The 20562-nt window shown below is 53.7% G+C and overlaps 1 protein-coding gene across 1 annotated transcript; it reads left to right on the forward strand.

Annotated features, from left to right (window-relative positions):
* Positions 1-1102: 1102 nt before the first annotated feature.
* On the forward strand, positions 1103-19148 carry LOC100761853 (neurabin-2). The gene is made up of 10 exons (XM_027424289.2): positions 1103-2591; positions 6267-6399; positions 7769-7889; positions 11225-11329; positions 12265-12400; positions 12867-13019; positions 13101-13154; positions 15766-15995; positions 16247-16343; positions 16521-19148. The coding sequence occupies exons 1-10, from the start codon at positions 1221-1223 to the stop codon at positions 16572-16574; spliced, it is 2454 nt and encodes an 817-aa protein (XP_027280090.1). The 5' UTR covers positions 1103-1220; the 3' UTR covers positions 16575-19148.
* The last annotated feature ends 1414 nt before the right edge of the window (positions 19149-20562 follow it).

Raw genomic sequence — 20562 nt, forward strand, 5'->3', positions numbered from 1 at the left:
GCTTTGGAAATCTCCTGTCACTTGGGTGATGTAAACCCCCCTTTTCTTCATTTCTCCTCAGCACCGCGAGTAATCCTGGGCCAAAGTTTTACATCCTGGAAGATGCAAAAAGTGCCCTATAGGGAGTTGTTAAAATGCAGACTCCCAGGTCCTGCCTCTGAGATCCCCTGCCCTAAGTTTGGAAGGAGCTAGAAATATGTGCTTTGACCTAGCACCCAGCAGTTTTGACGCTGATAACCCTGAACACTCTAAGGACCTTTGAGTGAGTGATTCAGGGCTCCTCCTCACAGAACCCCTTCATATTGGGGGAGGATCAGGCCAGGCAGGATCCAGACGGCTGTGTCTGGATGGTTCCCCGCCCCCCAGGGTTAAATGAGGGGACGCCTATGTGGGTTGTGAAAAGCCGCCGAGTTTGGGATGGGAGGGTTGAAGAAGAATAGCCAAGGTCCGAGGAGCTGCGGAAGGCTGTCCGCCAACTATGAGTAGGAGAGATGAGGCGACAGGGGGGAGGGGAAGGGGAGGGCTCACAGGCTCCGGCCCCGGAAATCCGATCCCTTTAGGACCCAGTGGTGCCAGTCCCCCAGCGGCGGCGGCGAGAAGGGCAGCCGCTCGGTCTCCGGCAGCCGCGGTTCGGGCTGAGCTAGAGAAAGACCGAGGCTCGGGGCGCGGGGGAGGGAGGGGGGAGGGAGGCGCGGCGGAGCGGCCCGGGTCAGCGGAGCAGCCACGGGCGCGGGGATGCCGGGCTCCCCGAGAGTCAAGGCTCCCGGCCGGAGTAGGGGCGCCCGCGCCGCCAGCCCCGCTGACACCGCCTCGGAGGATGTGAGCCGGCGCCGCGGCGGCCGCTGCTTCGCGGACTGGGCGCGCGGTCCCAGCGGCTCCAGCCAGCCTCCGCTTCTCCAATTTGGGTGGGGGCGACCGCACCAGGCCGGCCGCTCGAGCTTTCGAAGGGGGCTGGCTGTCTTTGGCAGCTTGGTTGGGGAGGCGACCCACACAGGGCGCTCCGAGATTTTTTTTTTTTTTTTTTTTTTTTTTTTTTTTTTTTTTTTTTTTTTAGAGCAGGGTTAACTGTTTTTTGGCAGCTTGGTTTCTGGGGGGGCTCTATAGAAGGCCTTTCGGGATTTCTTTATTTTGGGGAGGGGGGCGGTGGTCCCGACTTGGCCAGCCGCCTGCTGGAGGGGGGCAGCGGGGAGCGGGGGGATGCGAACCCGGCTCCCCCCACCATGATGAAGACGGAGCCTCGGGGGCCCGGGGGTCCCCTCCGGAGCGCCTCCCCGCACCGCAGCGCCTACGAAGCGGGCATCCAGGCACTGAAGCCTCCCGATGCGCCCGGGCCCGATGAGACACCCAAGGCGGCCCACCATAAGAAATATGGCTCCAACGTCCACCGCATCAAAAGTATGTTCCTGCAGATGGGCACCACCGCGGGGCCGCCTGGGGAGGCGGGAGGCGGCGCAGGCATGGCCGAGGCCCCGCGGGCGTCCGAGCGCGGCGTGCGCCTGTCCCTGCCGCGGGCCAGCAGCCTGAACGAGAACGTGGACCACAGCGCCCTGCTCAAATTGGGCACCAGCGTGTCTGAGCGCGTGAGCCGCTTCGACTCCAAGCCCGCGCCCTCGGCGCAGTCGGCTCCGCCGCCGCACCCGCCGTCCCGGCTGCAGGAGACGCGGAAGCTGTTCGAACGGAGCGTCCCCGCGGCCTCGGGTGGCGGCGACAAGGAGGCCGCGGCTCGGCGGCTGCTGAGGCAGGAGCGCGCCGGCCTGCAGGACCGGAAGCTGGACGTCGTGGTGCGCTTCAACGGCAGCACCGAGGCGCTGGACAAGCTGGATGCTGACGCCGTGTCGCCGACGGTCAGCCAGCTCAGTGCCGTCTTCGAGAAAGCCGACTCGAGGACCGGCCTTCACCGTGCGCCCGGCCCCCCCCGGGCCGCGGGGGCGCCCCAGGTCAACTCGAAGCTGGTCAGTAAGCGGTCCCGGGTGTTTCAGCCACCGCCGCCCCCTCCTGCCCCGTCGGGGGATGCCGCGACCGAGAAGGAGCGAGGCACGGGAGGGCAGCAGCCCCCACAGCACCGAGTGGCCCCTGCCCGACCGCCGCCTAAGCCGCGGGAGGTGCGCAAGATCAAGCCGGTGGAGGTTGAGGAAAGTGGGGAGTCTGAGGCCGAGTCGGCCCCCGGGGAAGTGATCCAGGCCGAGGTGACCGTCCATGCTGCCTTGGAGAATGGCAGCACCTCGGCCACCACAGCCAGCCCCGCTCCCGAGGAGCCCAAGGCCGAGGCCGTCCCCGAGGAGGAGGCAGCGTCGGTGGCGACGCCGGAAAGGGGGGTGGACAATGGCGGGGCCCCGGACGTGGCCCCTGAGGAGGTGGATGAGTCCAAGAAGGAGGACTTCTCAGAAGCGGACTTGGTGGATGTGAGCGCCTACAGTGGACTCGGGGAGGACTCTGGGGGCAGTGCCCTGGAAGAGGACGATGAAGAAGATGAGGAGGACGGTGAGCCCCCCTACGAGCCGGAGTCAGGGTGTGTGGAGATTCCCGGCCTCTCAGAGGAAGAGGATCCGGCCCCGAGTCGGAAGATCCATTTCAGCACCGCACCGATCCAAGTGAGTGATCCCCCTCGGGGCCCCCACGCTGCCCCTGCCACGTGCGAGTGGTCGCCCCCGCCACTCGCACAGACATCCGTGTTTGGCAGGTTGAGTCAGCCCCTGCCACCCAGCTGGGTTCCCAGAAGTTCCCACAATGAGGGGGGCGTGGGGGACTTCCAGCTGTTTGTCAGAGTGGGAAGGTTTTCAGGTCTGTGTTTGTGAAGGTGGCCTGCTGCGACCTGCCCTCAGGTTCCTAGCCTGCTGCCCCGCCCAGCATCCTGCCCTGTCCCACGCCTACTCTGGGACACCTGCTCTCTCTTCCTCCCCCAGACATTCTTTCTTCCTGAGGCTGCCAGAGGCTGCCAGAGGCTGGGACTTGGCTGGCCTGAAGGGGTGTGGGATGCGTCCTCAGGATACTGTTCCTGTCCTCAGGATACTGTTCTTGCGTATGCCCTACTGTCAGGGGAGAAGGATGGGGAGCTTAGGGACACTTCCTGCTTCCTGATGTGTAAGGCTGGCTCTGCCTGGGTTGAGAGAGGGGAGCTAGGAACTTCCCAAAACAAAGATATGGGGGACTGCAGTCCTGCCCTGTCAGTACCCCCACCCCAACTTTGCAGAAGTGAAAGAAGGAAGCAGACTGTGAGGGTGAGCTGGTCCATTGCCTTGTGACTGGGCTGGGGGAAAGACCCTATACCTCATGGTCTGTGCTGGGCCAGCTTCCCATGTCCAGGGTTGCACCGGAAAGGGGCATCTTATATGGCCCTTGAAGGAGTAGGCCTTCTGCAGGCTCCACAGAAGGGGGGTGGTGGGCCTGAGAGTTGCCCTAAGGTGTTGGCAGACATACATGCCTATAGCCTTAGGAATCTACCCCTTCTCATATTCCCAGGCTACTTTAAAAGAGGAGGGGGACTCACTTGGATGGGAGGGTCCAGCCCCCTATCTCTAACACCACTATTGGTGATTGGTTTGCGAGCAGAGCCACTCAGTGCTTTGAGATCTTCTGAGTAGTGGTGGTAGAGAAAAGATGTCCCCTGGGGAGAATTAAGAACAGGAGACCACTCCCATTTCCCACTACCCTGTGAGCTCAGCTGGCACTTCTGCTGTGATGGCCTTTTCTTCCCAACCTATGCTTGATTGTGCCTAGCACCTGACCTGCTAAGGTGGGCTGGGTGGCTGTATACAGCACTGAGGACTTTCCTTGGCCTGGACCCTGCCCCTCCTTGCCCTCCCCAGCCAAACCCCATGTGTTTGCTTGCAGTTTCCATAGCTACTCCTGGACACCAAAGCTGCCCAAGTTTCTCTCACCCTCTACTGTCTCCCCTCCTAGGCCAGCAGAAGTCTAAAAGGTTAAGGGTGGACAGCTCCCTCCCCAAATTCCCTGCCTGGGAATTTGGAAGACTTCTCCATGCCCTGTTCCCTCTGAAGGCAGGGAGATCCAGGAAGGAGCAGAGACTGTGGTGCTCTTGGGAGGGTGTCAGGCCATTGCCTCATCCCCATGGGTTCTTTGAGTAGCCCCATGCCCTCATAGAGAGGAGTGTGGTCTGGGCCTCGTCTATATCTGACGCCTTACCCTGATTTTTTGGTAAAAAATAGCACATGATTTGGAGCAGTGCTCTGGACTCCCTGGTGACTCTGGAACAAGCTGGCCACTAGTGTGAGAGCCAAGGCAGTGCAGAGGCTGTGTCTGACTTTTGGCCTTTCTGGGGCGTTCCTCCTCCCCCACCCTAGCCCAGGGCCCCAGGCTTTTCACTGCCACTGCGACACTGATTCTGAAGCCAGGGTTCTCTGCCCCTCCCTGACCCAATTGTCACGGTTATGGAAGTGGAGGTATCTGTTGAGAGCAGAGAACACTATTCCAGACTGTCAACTGAGATAGCTGAGCCAAGGGCCTTCTGAGAGCCGGAGTGACTGGTGGTCTGAGGCCTCTGAGCCAGAGGCCTGCCTGGGATTCCTGCAAGGGGCAGGCTGACAAAGGTAAACAGGTTGTAGACAGAAGATGAGGCCCAGGCCAGTTTTTTGGAAGTCAAAGTGGGGTGTGTGTGATGGGAAGTGGAGAGGGGTTGGCTGACTTGGAGAGGGCTGGGGGATGCTGTCTCCTGGGCATAGGGTAAAGGCCTCAGATGAAAAAGTGGGCCAAGGCCAATTTGCTGATCCAGGCTTATGCCATTCTTTGTACTAAAGCTTGGAACACCTTTGCATTAGGGACAAAGGCACTAGTGACCCACCTATTCCAGCCCATCTTGAATTTGGTGCCATCCTGCCCTGCTACTGGCTAACCAACCCCTTGTGACCTTGGGTAATGGATTATTTGTGGAATAGGGAGCCTGTTGCTTCAAGGGGCTGGGACTGCTGACCAGCTGGCCAGATGTTGAGAATAGTCCAATGGCCACTGCACAGTGGCTAGATGATCACGAAGGGCCTGATCCTGAATGTCTGATACTGTGTAGTTATGGCATTGAGCTAGATGAACACACAAACCCCAGCTGTGCTTCGGGCTGGTCCTATAAGCATCCTCTCTACCTACCATCAAGACCGTGCACCTCTGTGGTGGGGCTGGAAGTTTGGGATGACATTCAGCATGCCCCAACAAAAGCTGGAGCATGGGATAACCCTGTCTACCAGGATGCCCATGAGCACGTTCTTAGGGCAGAGGAGGTCCTGGCGTGGAGCTTCCTGGAGACAGGATCTCCCCCTACTTCCTTTTGGCCCATCCAGTTGACATCAAGCGATGCTAACCTGTCACAGCTAGCAGGAAAATCAAACAAGCTATGGTTCCTCAAGTGATGTCCATTAAATGCTATGCAGATACTCTCCTGGGTTCAGCATCAGGTACCCACAAAGCCCCGCCTACTCCTCACTGGTCCTATGAAGAGGTCAGAGTTAGACACATAGGAGACAGACAGCAAAGGGGCACAGGGATACTGTGCAAGGGCAAAGAGACTACCACTGCCTCATGATCCTTGGTCCCTTTCGGGCACCACTCTTGGAGCCTATGCCTGTTTTTTTCTGGTGCCTGTGGACAGGGATATCATTCTTCAGGGACACAGTTCTGGCACATGGGAGGGCCATAGGGGCTTGGCTTTCTCCCCTATTCCTGCTACCTGAGGCCTACCTGGGAGTTAATGGCCTTCTCTTCTCCATGAGGGCAGAAGAACCCTCTCTCCTTCCTTTCTACCACCAATGGCCATCTACTTCAGCTGCTGGGCAGCAAAGGGTCCTAGTGCTTCTGCCTCTTTCCCCCTTCCTTTTTTCTCCCCTCCCTCTCCCCATCTGGCATCCTCCAGTGTCTTCTCCATCCTTCCTCCCCTCCTCCTCTTCCTGTCTGCTCTGCCTGTTCCTCCTCTATGTACGGCTGTGCCTTTGTGTCCACCCTCAGCTGTCTAGCTCTTAGGTCTTGTGTCTTCTCTCTCTCCCCTGGTATCAGAGGTTTGCAGACCTTGCAGTCTCCCCAGGTGTGTCCACTATGCAGACTGTACCATATGGAATGGATCTTTTGCTCTCTTGCCCCTGGGCTCTAGAACTAGGAAGCCCTTTTGCTGAGAGCTGGATTCCTTGTGAGACTGGTATAAGCAAAAGGCCTCTGGTGGGAGAGACATGGGACCTCAGGCAGCTCAGCCAGCTGGCCCATGGTCCTCCTCCTGCCAGCTGTGCTCTTGTCCTCCCATGCACCTCTTGACAGCTGCTCCTCCCCAGGTGTTCAGCACCTACTCCAATGAGGACTATGACCGACGCAATGAAGATGTGGATCCCATGGCAGCCTCTGCGGAATATGAGCTAGAGAAGCGTGTGGAGAGGCTGGAGCTGTTTCCTGTGGAGCTGGAGAAGGGTGAGAGGCCAGGCCAATCTGGGGTCTTCTGTGGTGCTAGCCTCTGTCCTGCTACCCCTGTGGGTACCCACATGCTGGACTTCTGACTCCAGCCCCTACTGACCTTTCTTGGCATTCCTTGTCAGCATCCACAGCCGCTAGTATCTCCAGGGTATTGCCAAGGAATGATACTTGGTGAACGTGTCTCCTAAGCACTATGTATGTGGGGTCCTGGGCTCTGTTGGAGGCATGGAGGCAGGTAGAAGCAGGCTCCAAGAGAGATGGCTCCTCTAACTTCAGCCTTAGGCGCTGTCATATGTGCTGGGAAGAACGAAAGGTCACTGTCAGTGCATTTGACAGAGCCTCACCACGCTAACAGAGTCTCAGGTCACTGATGCCTGAGCTCTGAAGAGGAACTGATTGGAAAGTGTGGGGTAGAACAGAAAAGTACATCCGGCATGAGTGTGTGGCCAGGGTGGCATGGACCGTGACGAGAGCATCATCATTTCTGAGAGGGGTTGGGAGCTATCGTAGGGACTCGGGGAAGCTATTCTAGAAAGATCACAGTGGCCGGGCAATGTAGCACATATCTTTGAGAGGCAGATGCAGGTAGTTGAGGCCAGACTAGTCCACAGAGAGAGTTCCAGGACAGCTACAAAGAGAAACCTGTCTCAAAAATAAGCAAATAAACAATTTAAAAAAAACAAAAAAAAACGGAAGAAAAGAGAAAGAAAGTAAAGGTCTTAGTGGCATGTGTACAGGGAGAGGGCATATGGATGACGGACTTGGTAGTAGGATCAGCAGCGGCGTAGGGAAAGTGTATGCACTGGGCAGTAGCAATCAGTACTGCCTCTTGGTTACTTGACTTAATGGAGCCTGGAACTGGGAGAGAGGAATCTGGACACTTCCAGGCCTGGCATCTGGTGGCTAGGGTGCCAGTCCTCAGGGAGTGTTTGTGGGGAAGGTCTTATGTTTGGGTGGGACAGACACGGGGCAGGTGTAATTAGGCAGTGGGTCTCCATGTGTGGTCATTGAAGCTCTGAGCATAGAAGAGACTAATTGAAGAGAGACCAAAAGGCTTAGAACTCAATCCTGGATCAGCCCCCATTGCAGCCACACACCCTTATCTGTATACACAGTAGTCTGCCACACCCCAGCTACCCTCACACACCCAGCTAGCTGCCTGTCAGCTCGTTGGATAGGGCAAAGGGCAGGAAGTAGCCCCACTGAGTTGGCCTGGCAAAAAGGAGGCGGGTAGAGCCCTAGTTTTTTTCCCCATCGTGGGATGACTCCAAGTTTGGGGATCACTTGTGAAAGGAAGCTGGACCTTGGAGTGAGTATGGGATGGCGGATCCCTGCCAGCCACGGCTTCTCCCCTTCTGCCTCACAGACTCTGAGGGCCTGGGCATCAGCATCATTGGCATGGGGGCCGGAGCCGACATGGGCCTGGAGAAGCTGGGCATCTTTGTCAAGACCGTGACCGAGGGTGGCGCAGCCCACCGGGATGGCAGGTACCACCCTCCTCCTCCCTTCCCCAGGTCTCTTTTAGCAGTAATCACCTAGAGGCAGCCTCTAGGAGTCCTGTGTGTGTTATGTGTGTCTTTAGATGTTCAAGGAGCACCACTGTGCAGGTGCTGTGCTACGCTTCGGGGTGACAGCCATGAACAGATGGCAGTCCTCCCCGGGGCCTGCGCATTCTGGGGGGGAGGGGTGTGAAGCTAGGCTGTACCTAGTACGGTGTGTACTGGCCTAGGGTTAGTGTGTTGGCTCTAGCAGGAAGAACACAGGCTGTGTGTCTGGAATAAAGCTTCACATTTCTTTCCCTTAACAAATACTAAGGGCCTGACTCTTGCTGGGTTGGTGCCAGGCCCTGGCAGTCAGTGTAGAGGGCATTGCCCTCAGAACACAGGCAGTGTAATAAAGTAGACAGATACCAGACAGAACAAACAACCTGACTGAATGGAGAAGAATATATGAAGGCACAAAGTAGGAGGGCCTAGCCGCTATGATGGAGCCAGCTTCTTAGAGGAACTGATATTGAAAATGAGAGCCTAAGGCCAAGCAGGAACTGCTAAGGCCAAATGAGTATATAAAAGGTTCCTTGTAGCCAAATATAGTGGTGCATACACGCCTTTAATCTCAGCACTTGGAAGACAGAGGCAGGTGGATCTCTGTGAGTTCGAGGTCAGCCTGTTCTACATAATGAGTTCCAGGACAGCCAGGGCCACATAGTGAGATCATGTCTTGAAAAAACAAAAACAAATATAAAAGGTTCCTTATGAACCCAGGGCCTCATGCATGCAAGGTCAGCACTCAACCAATGGAGCTACACCCCAGCCTGAGTGGAAGGGGTTCTAATGGCAGGAATGTGGATATCAGGGATCCGGGTGTGGATAGGATTAGGCTGCTTATCTGGAACTGAAGTTGCTCATTGTGTTTGCTTCAATGTGTGCCTGTGTGGAACATTTGTGGCCAGAGGACTGGGGTTCTGTGGCTCAGAAAGATCATGAAGGGCACAAGAGCTCTGGCATCCATGCCCCTCTCTGCCAGATTTTCTGTTGTGTGTGGCAGAGCGGAGGAAGTGGGAAATAAGCCGTGAGGGATTGACACCCACACTCCCTCCAAGTGACAGAGATGAGTGCTGAGGGCTGGGTTACTGTAGGGTCATGTTGTTAGAGGCATGGGTACCCAATTCAAAGGGCACTTGCCTGCTGTGTCCTAGGTGGCACAGGCTGCAGAAAGGATGGCATCCTTTCTGGTATTTACTTCTCCCCTCCCTTTCCAGAGGTTGGCCACAGTCGCCTGTTTGTCAGTAAAGCAGGAGCGTGAGCATCATGGGCTGGTGCCTACATGAGAATGTGGGCTGTAAGGGAGAAAACTGTTTACATCAGGCATTCTCTCCATTTCTACTTGAAGCCCCGAGACGCCCAAGACCTCCCAAGAGGTGGAAGTGGAGGAAGGAGGTGCCCAAGTCTTTTCCCATCTTCTGCATCCCCTCACAGTCTAGGCTAATACCCCAACTTCCCCTTCCTGTGGGGAGCCAGGACACCCCCACAGCTGGATTGTGTTGGAGGTGTGCAACTTTGAGGATGTGGATTGGTGTGTGAGCACGGGGGTGGGGGCATGCTTGGGTCTCAGGCGTTTGGGAGGACATGGGGGTGGTGACACACATGCATGTGTAGAGATGAGTTCTGAGTGTGTCACTGAAGAGGCAAGAGTGTGATTGTTACAGGACGTGTGCCTGCCACCTATCCTGGTCCTGGATAACTGCATCTGTGTTGCCTGGCTGCCAGTGTGAGGACCAGGCTTCAGCAGCTTAGGGATTGAGGGGAGCCATGAAGTCAGGGACTAATCATTCAATTGACTTTTCTATCTAAGGGAGTAAAACTTAATTTTCTGGGGCTGCCAAAAAAAAGGAAAACACACACACACACACACACACACACACACACACACACACAGACACACACACGCACACACACACACAGACACACACACACACACACACACGCGCACGCACACACGCACACACACAGACACACACATGCACACGAGCACGCACACACCCACCCATCCACCCACCCACCCTCTATAGGGTCTTTGTATTATATCTCTTTCTTTTTTTACCTCTATCTAGTCTAGATGTATCCCTCTGTCTCTCTCTCTTGATGTCTTCCTTTTAACTAACTTTATTTTTTCCCTTACAGCTTATATACCCAAGTAAACTTTTTTATGCAGTATAAACATTACACTGTGGTTACATTCTATCTTTTAAGTGAATGATTACAATGAAGACAAGTAAAAAGCATGTTTCCCATTTCCCTTATGTGATTATACATTTTACATACTACAGGTAAAAATCCAATTCTTTTCAGGAACCCACGTACATTCATGTCTAAGCAACTTGTTGTAGATTAACAGATTGTAAGCAAGCAAGGTATTTTTCTCAGCCAGTTTTTTTTTACTGGCAGGCTGCATATTAATGGTTACAAAGAAAGGATCAAACATTTTATTCTTTCTCTTAAAAGGTAATCTTATAAAAAACATCTTAAAAGAATCACAAATCTAGACTTTTATGTATGAAAACAATCAGTCAGCTCCACTTTGAATCCTCAGGGTGCATACCCATTTATCAACTGTCTTTTATATCAGGAAACTGAGGGATTAATCGTCAGTCACCTTTGGTCACCAACCCATCCTAGCAAGAAAGTCACATCAGCTAGTAATAATCAGGCTGTTTTCTTGTTTCTTGACCCCAACAAGTCCATCACTCAGTTATATGCCTTTCTAAACTTGAAATTGTTCCCTCAAGATTTTCTACCTCAAAGCTATTAACAAAAACACCTTAACCTAACCTTATTAACAATTCTGCATGTCTGACTTCTTTCTGAGGGTGGTGGTTGAATCATTAATCTGCTCCAGCAGCAATGCTTGAAAAAGTCAGTCACTATTAGTATATCAGTGACACTGCCCAGTGAGGGGCTAGAAACCCCCTGAAAGTTTTCATACAACTCATAAATTATGAGGGACATGGTGACCATTAAGGCAACACCCAGAGCTCTATGCTCAATAATAGCATGAGGTCCTCAGGACATGTAGTCCTTGGGGCTTTGCCTCTCCAAGGCTTTCTCAGGCGTGGCTTTGCCAGCCACCCAGCCGTGTTCCATGCCTGCACTGCTGCCTGTTGGTCCCCTCTCATGGCCCCTGACACCTGGCTCTCTCTGTCCTCACATATTTTATGATAGAACCTTGTGGGGACTGAGCCTTGAGTTTCTGATGGGAAGAGTCCACCTTTAACCCGCCTTCTGTTCCTCTGTGACACCCTAACAAATATCCTTTTTCTTAGGATTCAAGTAAACGACCTACTCGTGGAGGTGGATGGAACAAGCCTGGTGGGAGTGACGCAGAGCTTCGCCGCCTCTGTCCTCAGGAATACCAAGGGCCGAGTGCGGTGAGAACCAAGAAAGGGAACAGGCAGGAAGCTTGTCCCCTTGGGGCACCAGTTCTCTGCCAGAGGAACTTACACTCGCAGCCCCTGCCCCAGGCCTGCCTTCCCATCGCTGGGTCCCTGGCTACTGTTGAGCCCTGGGACTCAGGCTTCCAGGCTCATGTTCCTTCATGCTCCCCTCTTGGTTTATTCTTCCCTTCTGCTGTCTCTGGCTCACCTATTAAAAAGCCAAGATGACTGCCAACCCAACCAGGTTCCCCCACCTACAGCTTCATCTTTCCCCGAGGGTCCACCCCGTGTCCTGTTGGTTAGGCTGCTCCATTGGGTTGAGTAGAAGTTTGTGTGCACCTCTGGCAGGATACCCGGAGATCACTCCCTATCCTTCTAGAGTGGTGCTGCCCCCCAGGAAAGGGTGCTGGAGAGTAACAGGATGTGGGTGGCTGGGGGAGGAGGAGCTGGTGCCTGGAAGTTCCACTGTTTCCTCTCCATGCTAATCTGCAGTTGCCATCATCCTGCCCTTTCCTGACCAGGGGCTTGGAGCACACCCAAGACACACCTCTGTGGTCTATTCCCTATCCCCTAGGATGGCTCATTTTGGCCACTCCCCTGCTTTGTTTCGTTTTTTTTTTTTTTTTTTTTTTCTCTTCAGTGGAAAAAGCGCCTATGCTGAGAGCTCCTGAGCCCAAAGTTTGGCGGACATCCGCTTCCCAAAGCTGGCCAGGAAGGCTAGCAGGTCTCCTGGTAGACAGCCCTGGGATCACCCCAGCTCCCCCATTCATTATTAATTCCACAGCTTCTGCACTCAGGCTCTCACTTCACCTCCCCTGGGAGGGCCTAGGTTTGGAGGGAGGGAACAACACAAGGAGGGCAGTGGCATACCCAGCTGTAGATTGGCTGGGACGTCGCCAGGATGACAGATGACTCTGGTATCCCTGCAGGTTTATGATTGGCCGGGAGCGGCCTGGAGAACAGAGTGAAGTGGCCCAGCTCATTCAGCAGACTTTGGAGCAGGAGAGATGGCAGCGGGAGATGATGGAGCAGAGATACGCCCAGTATGGAGAGGATGATGAGGAGGTAGGGATTCTGCATGATTGCCCTCTGGTGGCTAGATGAAGCAATGCATTTGCCTCAACTACTTCTTCCAGGCCTGTTGAAACTCAAACCCCAAGGGTATGAAAGAGAAGCAGACCCTCCCCTCAGAGGACCCCTGGTAAAATGGAGGAGTCCCACACTCTCTGTCTTCAGAAGGTCTCCCTGTAACTAGAAGGAGAACATAGTCCCCTCTGAGTCCTTTTTCTGGGAGCAAGGTGAAACCCCTGTTCTAGGGGGCCTGATGTGGAAGAGGGATGGGTCCTCAAGGAAGCTATGTTATAGGAGAAACAGTACAGGAAGTTTCTTCAGAGTCTTGCAGTTTGTCTATCCCAGTCCCCTAGCTGGCCCCAGTCCGACATGAGCATGCTGCTGCTGGTCTCAGGCCCAGCAGCAGGGTTGCTGAGGGAGGTGGAGTCGGTGGGTCCACATCACCTGCATCTCTCCACAGACAGGAGAGTATGCCACTGATGAGGATGAAGAACTGAGCCCCACATTCCCAGGGGGCGAGATGGCCATCGAGGTGTTTGAACTAGCAGAGAATGAAGACGCACTTTCCCCTGTGGAGATGGAACCAGAGAAGCTGGTGCACAAATTCAAGGAGGTTTGAGGAGGGGTCCCGGGTGGCGGGTGAAGGCAGGTGGGTAGCCGGCCCTAGGAGCTGAGTGCCACCCTATGTTTGCAGCTCCAGATCAAGCATGCTGTCACTGAAGCGGAAATCCAGCAGCTGAAACGGAAGGTGAGGGTGTGCGTGCATTTGCGCATGTGAGTGCATGCTGGGCCGAGGGCAGAGAGGCAGCCCTGCCCTCACACAGGCACCCGCCCCCCACACCCACCATTCCACCGTGGACTACTGTGGGGCCAGGGATGTCAGGATTAAGATCCCAAGCTCTGGCCCATCTGTTCCCCTATTCATTCCTTGGGTCTCCATCCCCTCATATGTAAGGTGAGGAATACAGGCACTGCCAACATCAGAGAGCTGTACAAGTGAGAAACCAGTGAGCTGCTACATGCCTATCTGCAGATACAGGAAGTCTGCAGCCTGGTACAGGGTCAGTGCTCGGTCAGAAGTCAGAGTGTGAATGATTCCCTAGAGATAAACCGACTCTCATTCTTGGTGATAATGTTTGCTGCTCAACACACATCTACTCTCTGCACAGGCCTAGGGATGAGAGAGGGTTTTTTTGTTTTTGTTTTTGTTTTTTGTTTTTTGTTTTTTTTTTTTTTGCTTACCTGTCAACTCTGTGTATAAAGTACACAGAGGTGCACATAGTGAGTGACACATGCCTACTTGAATCCACAGACCCATTCGCCCAGATACCTACACACTCCTTTCTACACAGACATTATTTTCAGATATCTGTGATTGATTCTGCCAGAGGCATTGGCTTGAATAGGTAGATCCGCTCTGCCCTTGAGGTCACAGAAACACATGAACATGATTACCATTCAGGCTGCCTGGCCTACGAAGAGTAGCAGAGGACATGCACATTGTCACCTGGGCCAGCAGCACACATGCTGGTGCTGACAGCACCAGCTGGTGACACACATGGCTACTGTACGTGCACACCAGATGCTTACAAGCACATTGGGTACCTACACACTCCCAGGCGTTGTAGACACACAGACTCTATATTGAAGGAGTCCCAACTCCCACAAGGTTTCCGGGGTAGTGGGAGAAGATTCCCAGGGGCCGTGAAGATGAGCGCAACAGGGATGTGTGTGTTCTTTCCCACTTGGATAGAGGAGGGTAGGGGACAGGTGTGTGGGGCAGCACAGGTGTCTAGGAGAGAGATTTCAGCTGACTTTGGGAGGAGGCAGGCGGGGATATGGTAGCTGTTCCTGTGGGAGAAGTCAGAGGCAGCTACATGGTGGGAAATCCAGAAATGACATGGTACACACCTCTCCCCTCCAAGAACTGTAGCCTTGGTTCTACAGGCATGGAACTGTGTCCCCTAGAATGCTCTCACCACCTAGGAAATGGGGATGGGGGCAGGGCTCAAGGGTAAGAAGGACTTGGATATGGAACTGGTTAGAGGCCTAGGCAGAGCCTAGGGTGAGTCAGAGTACAGGCCAAGGGTGGGAAGGGAGGGCAAGTAAGACTGCATTTTTGAGGGTGTTTTCAGGGCATGAAGCAGAGGGTGGGTCACAGGTGGCTTCCTGCTCAGAAAGCAAAGAGGCATTCAATTGACAGACAGCTAGGGTAACTTGTGGACAGCTAATGCCACTTTAGGCACTGTTAGGAGCAAAAGCAGAGTTGGTCCTTGTCCCTGTGTGTCTTAGAGTCTGCACACCATTGGCTGTTGTTACTCCCTGATAGGCTCTGTAAGAGAAGGGAGTGGGCCCTTACTGAACCCCTAGATCAGGAAGAACTCATGTGTGTGTGTGTATTGGGGGGGGGGCGGCATGCTACCCCACTGAATTCCCAGCAGGCTTTTCTGGGAAAATGATGCATGGCAAATGTAATGACGAAGGGTAGATGGAACAGTACCCGCAAAGGCTCTGTGGCAAGTCTGAGGGTTTGCAGGAAGGCTTGAGTTATCTAAGCTTAGAAAGCATGAGGTGTTTGCAGCAGGTAAGATAGGAGGACAACCTAGAACTGGAAACTGGGTACCAGGGACTGCTGTGAGGCAGTGGGACCTTCTAACAGGCAAGCAAGCCAGGAAAGCTGGTTTTGAATGGGGAGGGTTCCATTTAGGGCATGGTAGGGCTGGAAGTTAGGTGCAAGATGTGGCAGGCACTAGGGATTTGGGGCCCTGTGCATAGCAGTGGTGTGGGAGGTGGGGCCTTGCCTGAGCAAGGGTAAGGAGAGAAGAATGCAGCCTGAGCTGTTGGGAAAACAGCTCACTTGAGAGCTGGAAAGGGGCTAGATATTTAGACTCAATTTTTTTTTTTTTTTTTTTTTCCTCGAGACAGGGTTTCTCTGTACTGCTTTGGAGGCTGTCCTGGAACTAGCTCTGTGGACCAGGCTGGTCTCGAACTCACAGAGATCGCCTGCCTCTGCCTCCCAAGTGTTGGGATTAAAGGCGTGCGCCACCAACGCCCAGCGGGGCTAGATACTTAAAATTCTCCAGGGATAAAGGCTGCTTTGCAAACCAGGGCTGCAGAGGGTGCAAGCGGGTGGTGACTGTTTCGTATCTACCATCTCACTAGCCCTGAGGCATGTCACTCCCATCTTCTGGATAAGGCAGAAGTTGCTAATCAGTGAGTGACTCGTGGGTACCTGCTACCCGCTGGGAGAATTAGTAGTTGGGGGCCAGCAGGCTCCACTGGTGCAAGAATTCCTAAAGACTGTTGGCTGCATGACTCACTCTGGTCCTCTCTAACCCAGGGCTGCCCTTTCCTTGTAGTTGCAGAGTCTGGAGCAGGAAAAAGGGCGCTGGCGGGCCGAGAAGGCCCAGCTGGAGCAGAGTGTAGAGGAGAATAAGGAGAGAATGGAGAAGCTGGAGGGCTACTGGGGTGAGGCCCAGAGCCTGTGCCAGGCTGTGGATGAACACCTGCGGGAGACTCAGGCCCAGTATCAGGCCCTGGAACGCAAGTACAGCAAGGCCAAACGACTCATCAAGGACTACCAGCAAAAGTATGTGTGAGGAGTTTTGCATCTGGGCCCAAGCAGGATGGAGAGGCCTTCAGTGTGGTAGTCCCCACCCCAGCCTTCCTCCAGCTGAGTAGGGAGACAAGGAATACAGAAGTTAGAGGGCACTGTGGTGGGTACCTGAGCTGGAATGACTGAATACCAGACCCCCGGCCCTAGAGACATTGGGAAAACCTGCATCTCACTGGACTAAACATACACCATAAACCCTAACCCTGTTCCTTGCCTGTCTCCAGGGAGATCGAGTTCCTGAAAAAAGAGACTGCCCAGCGTCGGGTACTGGAAGAGTCGGAGCTAGCTAGGAAGGAGGAAATGGACAAGCTTCTGGATAAGGTAGAGCCTGGAGCCCTGGGCAGCCTCCAGAGGGAGCAACATAGAAGCCAGAATCAAAGAACACCGCTCTGTTGATGTTTGGGGAGGATTGTATTGCTGGCCAGGAGCTTAGGGTCAGAGCTGGGGGCACGATCCTTGCTCAGTGGCCAAGCCTGATGTCCCCTCTCTGTTTTCTAGATCTCAGAACTGGAAGGAAACCTGCAGACCCTGAGGAATTCCAATTCTACTTAACAGGATCGCTCCTTGACTGGACAATAATAATCCCCTCCCATTATCTTCACCCCTGTCCTCAATCCCCGCCCCGCTCCTACCAGCCTGGGGACAGGTGCCCCGACTTCCCCCCTCCTCCACCCCACCTCCCCCAGCTTCAGGGACCAGAGGGCCCATATTACAGGCCGCTTTAGGGTGGCCCCCGGGGCAGACAATGGTAGCTGGAAGAGTGGCCTCCTTGTTCTATGGGGCTGAGGTACAAGAGAAACTGAAAGCGGACCTGGGTGGTGGATGGACACAAGGACCTGCAGACCAAACTGCCAGACTTTACAACCTCCAGCCTGTGTCTCTGGACCGGAGTGGAGCTGGGGCTCTCCCAGCATCTCACCACGTGGAGGCTGCTCCCTGCCCACAGGGTCCTTGTGGCCCCTGGGCCTCTTGACTTGAGATTCTTTCCTCCTCCCTATCATTGTTCTGTCTGTTGCATTCTGGCCTCCTGCTTGGAGGGGTTGCCTCAACATCTCCCACCCCTGCTTCCCATCCCAGGAGGGATAGAGCCCACCCTTGAGCCTCAGGCTGGGCTTGGTCCTGCACTGATTTCTCATGTATCCTTGGGGCAGGCGGGGCTGGGGGTGGGGAGTGAGCCGGAATAGGGAAAAGGATGAGTCCAGAACATCTGGAATCCAGCCCCCCCCCCCCTTTCCTAGGAAGGGCAATGGCCCTCAACTTCTCCTTGTGCCTCCCCTCTCCCAGGTGCCAAATAGCCATAGCCTCCTCCTGGAACTGTCCTGAGGCCACTCTGGGGTTCAGGTTTCCTTGGTCTAGCCTAGGCTTGCCAGGAGGGAGGAAGGTCAGCTTAGATGGTGTGCCTGCAGAGCTCTCCCTGGGGAGCTAGGCCCTGCCCAGGGCCACACCTGGAAGCCTTGTATTACCATCAAACAGATTCAGCCTCCCCCCACCCCCCACTGTTTTCCAATGTTTTCACTGGAGGGAAAAATTTTACTAAGCTTTTTGGAGACCAGGGCTGCTTGATGTCAGCCTGCTTTCTAAGTGAAATTGACTCAGTTTCCCCACTTTAACCCCAAATTGGGGCTTGGACCAAGGGAGGTGAGACCCCCTCAGGTACCCTCCCCTTTAAAAATCCATCTCATTTTGCCACCTCCACAATCCCTTTCCCAAGCCTAGGTTTCTGTTCGGTTTTTTTGTTTTGTTTTTTTAAACAACCCTGTTCTATCCTTTTTGGCTTCTCCTAGACCCCTGTAAATAGACCATACCATCAATCAGTATTTCTTGCCCCTCTCTTCCGCCCCCAGCGTTTCCCACTCCCCAGAAAGAGCTGGCTGTCACAGTGCCCGGCTCCTGCACTTCACCTAGGCAGATGGAGGGGGCGGAGCCGGGTGGGTGGGTCTTCGATGTACTTCCGGTTCTGACCGGCAGTGCTCTTGCCCCGCCCTTGGAGGACCCCGTCTCTGTATATAATATATATATGTATGTATTGTTCCTGGTTTTGTACGGACCATACCCTCTGTCAGGTCGTCCCCATAAAAGCAGCCCCCAGAGCCTTGCTGCCTGGTTTCTTGATGCGCTGACGGGGAAAGAGAAGGTACCAGAAGGTCCCTTTTCCTAGTTTTGCCCAGGATGTAGAGAAGATCTCAATGCCAGTTCTCTAAACCTAGCCTCGGCAAACTCACTTGCCACCATTACCTAGTTTTCGTGGGATCTCTGGACAGTTTTTCGGGTCTCCTTTTCACAAGATTAGAGCAAGCCAGAGGACGATCTGAAAAGCAACTTCCCTCCTCTGAGGATTGAGCATTCTGCAAGACCTCAGAAGTCTCCTATAAAGTGCAGGAGGACCAAAGATTTCTTGGGGTGACCTAGGAGAACTTTCAGAACATTGTTGTCTCCAAGGTCACAGAGGCCTTGGGCTCTTGGGCTGACTTGAGAAGCCTCATATAGTACTAGCTGCCCCATTAGCTAGCTCCCAGTTCCAGGGGCAAGTTTTGGTGAGTCCCAGAAGGGAATGCAACGAGACCTATAGTATACAGCATGGCCTTTTCCTGTACAGGCGCTAGGAGGAGAGTCTTGTACTTTAATAGCTGGGACCCCAGGGAATTCTCATCTTCCCTTCTTCCAGTAAGAGAGAAAAGGCCCAAGCTCCAGGTTCATAGGTCATTTTGGCTAGCCCCTGACAACAACAGAGATGAGTGGGTCTCTACAAGAACTCTGTTAACATCCCCGGAAGCAGCCATTCCCTAGCGGGTAATTCTGTCACAGTCCTGTTAACTACCTTCAAACATGTGGTTCTGCAACTCAGGGCCATATAAGTCCTATCCAGCTCTGACAGCTACCTTATAGTCATCAGGAAACTAGCAATGGTGGTGGCCTCTCGGGGCATTCCTCTCATCAGGTCGTCATCCTTGGAACACTGGGAGCCCTGAGGATGCTGCAGGTAGATCCAGGTGGGGCTGAATTCCATACCAGATTCCCCAAAGAGAAGTTTCAGGCCTTCGTACCTAGGTTAGAAATCCCTGAACCACAAACCTACCAAGCCCCTTCTCAGGAAACCTTACCAGGAAATAAAGCCGCTGGAGCTTCCTGGGTTTGTGGTAAGTGCTTCAAGTTTGACAAGCCAAGTGTCTAAAGTGGATGACCTGTGACCCATACCTACCCTGGGTACTACCTGAGGAGGGGACGTTCAAAGGAATGGTTAAGTGGCACTTCATATTTATAAGTGTGTTGTATGACTGGGGACCTTGTGTATGTGTGGGCTTTTCTGGGAGTTTCTCGGACCTGAGCTGTAATGTACCCATGCAATATGTCCATTTTCGGGGGCTGTCAAGTGGTGTGGGCAGACTGTGACGTTTGTCATCTTAACTGCCCCAACTCATCTATTACCATCATCTACTGAGTAGTGAGAGCTTGAGCAGATCTGCCGCAACCCCAACATTTGCTGCAGAGGACGGGTATCAAGTGGATTTTCCCCCTGATCCCAGCAGCTTAGGTCCGAATAGGAAAAGGTGCATTCCAGCACTGAAACATACACACACCTATAAAGAATGTGTACACTAGAGCAGCCATTGTCAATCTGTGGGTTCAGACCCCTTTGGGGATTCAAACAACCCTTTCATAGGTGTCAACTGAGACCATCAGAAAACATATTTATATTACAATTCATAACCGTAGCAAAATTACAACTATGAAGTAGTAATGAAAACAATTTTATGGCTGGGGGTCACCGCAACATGAGAGACTGCATGAAAGGGTTGAAGCATTAGGAAGGTTAAGAATCCCTGTTAAGAATCCACCTGTCTGCACAGGAACCTACAGACTTTCAGCAGATTTTGAAGATACCCAGAGGCCCTCTACTTCTGAGATGCTCTGAGCCCCATTGATGCCATCCCCACTCAGTTCTAGGGAACTCTTGGCTCAACATGCTGCTGCTGCCCACAGGCCCTTCCTTGGCAGTCTAGTATTCCCATGAGCCACTGTCAGGAGTTCTGCAACTCTCCAGACCCTACAATTCTCACTAAGTGCTTTCTCCAAGGTCCTGAACAAACCATTTTGTTTTTGAGTCTCTGGCCTGTGTGTCTTAGAGGACAAGAGAAACCCCCTGCCTTGCAGGTTTATTGGGAAGGTGATGTTAAAGAATATGAAAAGTACCCGGTATGCCCTAAGTCTTGCTGCATGGTTAGCTAGCTGGCCATCACACCCACCACTACTGACCTGCCACCATCTCTGGCTCACCATGTCCAAGTCTGAGCTCATCCGCCCCACACCCCACCCCCTAGCTCCAGAACTGCCAGGCCCCTAGCCAAGACCCACAGTCATCCTAGATTCCTCCTTCTCTCAATTCTTTGCCCAGCCGGCTCCAAATCCTGTCTGTGTCTTCAATGCTATAGCCAGAATTGCTCTCAGCTCGATCTTTAAACTTCATGCCCACTACTGTCATCTTTCAGCAATCCCTTGAGACCGGCGCCAGACTTCCGGCTGCCCCCTACAGTCCATTCTC

This window comes from Cricetulus griseus, chromosome 7 (genome assembly GCF_003668045.3).
Source record: "Cricetulus griseus strain 17A/GY chromosome 7, alternate assembly CriGri-PICRH-1.0, whole genome shotgun sequence".
Taxonomy (NCBI): Eukaryota; Metazoa; Chordata; class Mammalia; order Rodentia; family Cricetidae; genus Cricetulus; species Cricetulus griseus.